Source organism: Macrobrachium nipponense, chromosome 44, assembly GCF_015104395.2.
Source record: "Macrobrachium nipponense isolate FS-2020 chromosome 44, ASM1510439v2, whole genome shotgun sequence".
Taxonomy (NCBI): Eukaryota; Metazoa; Arthropoda; class Malacostraca; order Decapoda; family Palaemonidae; genus Macrobrachium; species Macrobrachium nipponense.
In genome coordinates, this window is record NC_087221.1 from 35,294,043 (window position 1) to 35,297,584 (window position 3,542).

General features: G+C 40.2%; 1 protein-coding gene across 1 annotated transcript in view; it reads right to left on the minus strand.

Moving 5' to 3' along the window:
- Positions 1-571: 571 nt before the first annotated feature.
- The window catches only part of LOC135204177 (uncharacterized), a 77,583-nt gene continuing 74,612 nt past the window's right edge, over positions 572-3,542 (minus strand). Inside the window, exon 4 of the mRNA XM_064234229.1 lies at positions 572-2,331. Coding sequence (XP_064090299.1) covers positions 1,905-2,331 — 427 coding nt within the window. The 3' untranslated portion in view covers positions 572-1,904. The remainder of the gene's footprint in view (positions 2,332-3,542) is intronic.

Sequence of the window (3,542 nt, forward strand, 5' to 3'; positions counted from 1 at the left end):
TGTCTGTTTGCTTTACCTATCCTCTCTCTCTCTCTCTCTCTCTCTCTCTCTCTCTCTCTCTCTCTCTCTCGTATAAAGTAGACCCGACATGAAGACTATTCATCTAACAGTCTGCTTGCTTTACCTCTCTTCTCTCTCTCTCGCTCGCTTCTCTCTTAATGAAGTATCCCCGAACATGAATACTATTTAAACTCTAACAGCCTGCTTTCTTTACTCTCTCTCTCTCTCTCTCTCTCTCTCTCTCTCTCTCAATCTCATGAAGTAGACCCGACATGAAGAATATTCATCTAACAGTCTGCTTGCTTTACCTCTCCTCTCTCTCTCTCTCTCTCTCTCCTCTCCTCTCTCTCTCTCGCTCTCGTATGAATTGATCCGAACTAAAAGACTATTTTATCTAACTGGTCCTGCTTTGTTTACCAATCTCCTCTCTCTCTCTCTTTCCCCTCTCTCTCTGTCCTCTCTTCTCTCTTCTCTTCCTCATCTCATGAAGTAGAACCCGACATTGAAGAATATTCATCTACAGTCTTCTTGCTTTTACCTCTCTCTCTCTCTCTCATCTCTCACATCTCTCTCTCTCTCTCTCTCTCTCGTATGAAGTAGATCCGACATAAAGACTATTTATCTAACTGTCTGCTTTGTTTACCAATCTCTCTCTCTCTCTCTCTCTCTCTCTCTCTTGCTGGAGTCCCACAAACAGTTACTTCATCGTACAAAGGCATCTTTATTTGAAAAGTCTCGTTGAGAACATCATGAATAAAAGAACCTCAATCTGCAAACAATTCTCTTCTAAGTCATTTCACGGTTACGTAATTATCTGGGTAATGAAATTCGCCATCACGAGTTGTGTGTGCAATTAAAGTAACACGATGCTGTTTATGAAAATGGTTAAATTCAGTCAGAAGTTTAACGTGGGAATGTTATTTCCTTTAATTTATCAAATTCGACAACAGCGTATTCGATGGAGAGCGTTATTTGTTCATTAGAAGTGAAATGAAACAGTTAAGTAAAGCTTAGAGAAATTAGTAATTATGCAAAGATAAAATAGCATACGTAATTTTTACAGCTTCATCCCCGTTGCTGAATAACCACTGGTTCCCTGCAACGTAAAAACATCACACAAACGAACAAACAAAAATGCAGCTTTATCGGGTCGTCTTAGATTGCGAGCTTTATATAACAATGTGTGTAGTCTGATTTGAGAGCTTTAGAAAATGTAAAAATAGTAAATAGTAAAAAATCTACCACAAAACCGAACAATTTACATTTTATAACAAATTTCATCTTTATTGTCAATCACGACTCGAAGAATTCCGCTCAGCAGGGCATTTTTGGTCTACGTAAGCGCCGCTAACTAGTGAAAGGAATTTCAATTGCCCTCACGTGATAACAAAAACATTTAGGTTAAGAGATTACTAAAACGTGAATGTCAGATTGATTGCAATTTTAAGTTCACTACTGACTCGTTTTTTTGAGGTTTATGCGAATTCTCGTAATATACCAATTCATCATTGGCACGCGGATAATAAAAAAAAATAAAAAAAAAATAAAAGCTTTGTCCCACGGAAAGAACAGGTTGATACAAATACAAATACTTTTTTTTTTTTTTTTTGATACAGAGTTTGATAAGGGAATTTTTTTAGGTTTAATATACCAATTCGTCACTGGCACGCGGATGAACAAAAAAAAAATCCTTTGTCCCACGGAATCAACAGGTTTATACAAATACAAATATTTTTCTTTTTGTTTAATTCTGAGTTTGATACTGAATTTTGTTTAGGTTTAATATACCAATTCGTCATTGGCACGCGGATGAACAAAATATATATTTGTCCCACGAAATACACAGTTATACACAGAATTATCTTTCTTTCCTTCCTGAAAGCGAAGGAATTGAGGAACAACTCCTAACCAGCCACGGGATCTGAATATTTCTCCCAAGGCGACACTACTCCTCCTCCTGCATTCGTCACGCCAAAGGGCGTGGTCCCAGACGCTGCTGGCTTACCAGGAGTAGGGGGAGGAGGGAGAGGAGGCCGCTGGGACGCCTTCCTCTCCTCCTGCGGTCTACCCTGGGAGCTGTGGTTGCTGTAAACCGACCTCCGAGGACTACCCGTTCTGCCCTCGGAGGAGGACCCCGGGCTCCGAGGACTAGTCGTCCGGACGAAGTTGTCGAGGTGGTCCCACGACCACGAGTAGTCGATCTTCAGGTGGCCCCGGGAGCCGACGGAGAGGTTCGTCGGGCGGTAGGTCGGTTCGACGAAGGAGATCGTCTCGCTCCACGAAGAGGAGTCGGAGCCGCAGCTGCTGCAGGAGCTGTCGCAGTCGTCGCTTCTGCGGGAGGAGGAAAGAAGATGGCGTCGTTAGTATGGAGAATGCAACACGAAATCAATATTAACTGGTTACGAGAATGACGTCGATGACATCGTATGAGCAATTGCAAAGAGAAGAATGCGTATTTTTGCACCAGTTTAAAAAAGTAATAATGAAAAATGTCTAAAGCAGTGGTTCTCAACCTGGGGGGAGTCAGCAATTTCCAGGGGAGGCACGAGCCCTAGGAAAAAATGAATTAAAAAAATTCTCTAATTATATTCGTTATTTTCTCAACGAGTGAGGAAGTAATATTCAGAAGTTTATGAAAAAATGCAAAAGTATCCCCTTATAACGTTACTTCCCTAGAGTCTACTACTCTAGGTAGACTCGTTGGGCTGACCATGTTTTGTCATTATTGACCTCCCTCCCTATCCCTCGAAACCACTTCTTTTTCTCTTTCTTTTTCAAGTCTGGGAGGGAATTTTACTCATATGCAAAGGGGGCGTGGAAGGAAGGACCGACTGTTAGAGGGGGGCGTGGTCATATAAAGGCAATAAAAACGAACAAAACTGAGAGAAGGGAAACTGGTCATTTATCACCGAAGACATTTTGCAACCAGGGAGTAAAGAAAAAACTATTATAATCTAAACAGAAAAATGGACAGACAAAAAAATGTAGAAAATCATAAAGAAAAATGGTTATTGAAGACATTTGCATCATAATTACAAGCGAGCTGCATCGTCGCTATTGCCATCATCATCATCATCATCATCATTAAGGAGACCGTATTTTTCGTGGGTCTTCTATGCTTCGGGTTTTTCGCTTATCAGTACTGCAATATCAGCTTCGTGACGTCATTCCTCAGACGTGGAAGTAATATATTTAATGCTGTAATGGTAAACTCAAGGCTCATGCTAGAGAGCATTTTTTTTTTTTTCATCTTTTTTTAAGTTTGAATTTCAGGTCAGTGATCTCTGTGGGTTTGTTCCACATGAATAGGCTTCATCTTCTGAGTTATGATAATAATAATAATAATAATAATAATAATAATAATAATAATAATAATAATAATAATAATATGTCATATTTTGTACATTTTCCAAAAATATTCTATAAGCAGTCCCCGGGTTACGGCGGGGGTTCCGTTCCCGGTGTAGCGTTTAATATGCACTTCCCCGGAATATGCACTCCCCAGCCATTATTATACCTATGAGTTGCACTCCCCCGGTCAT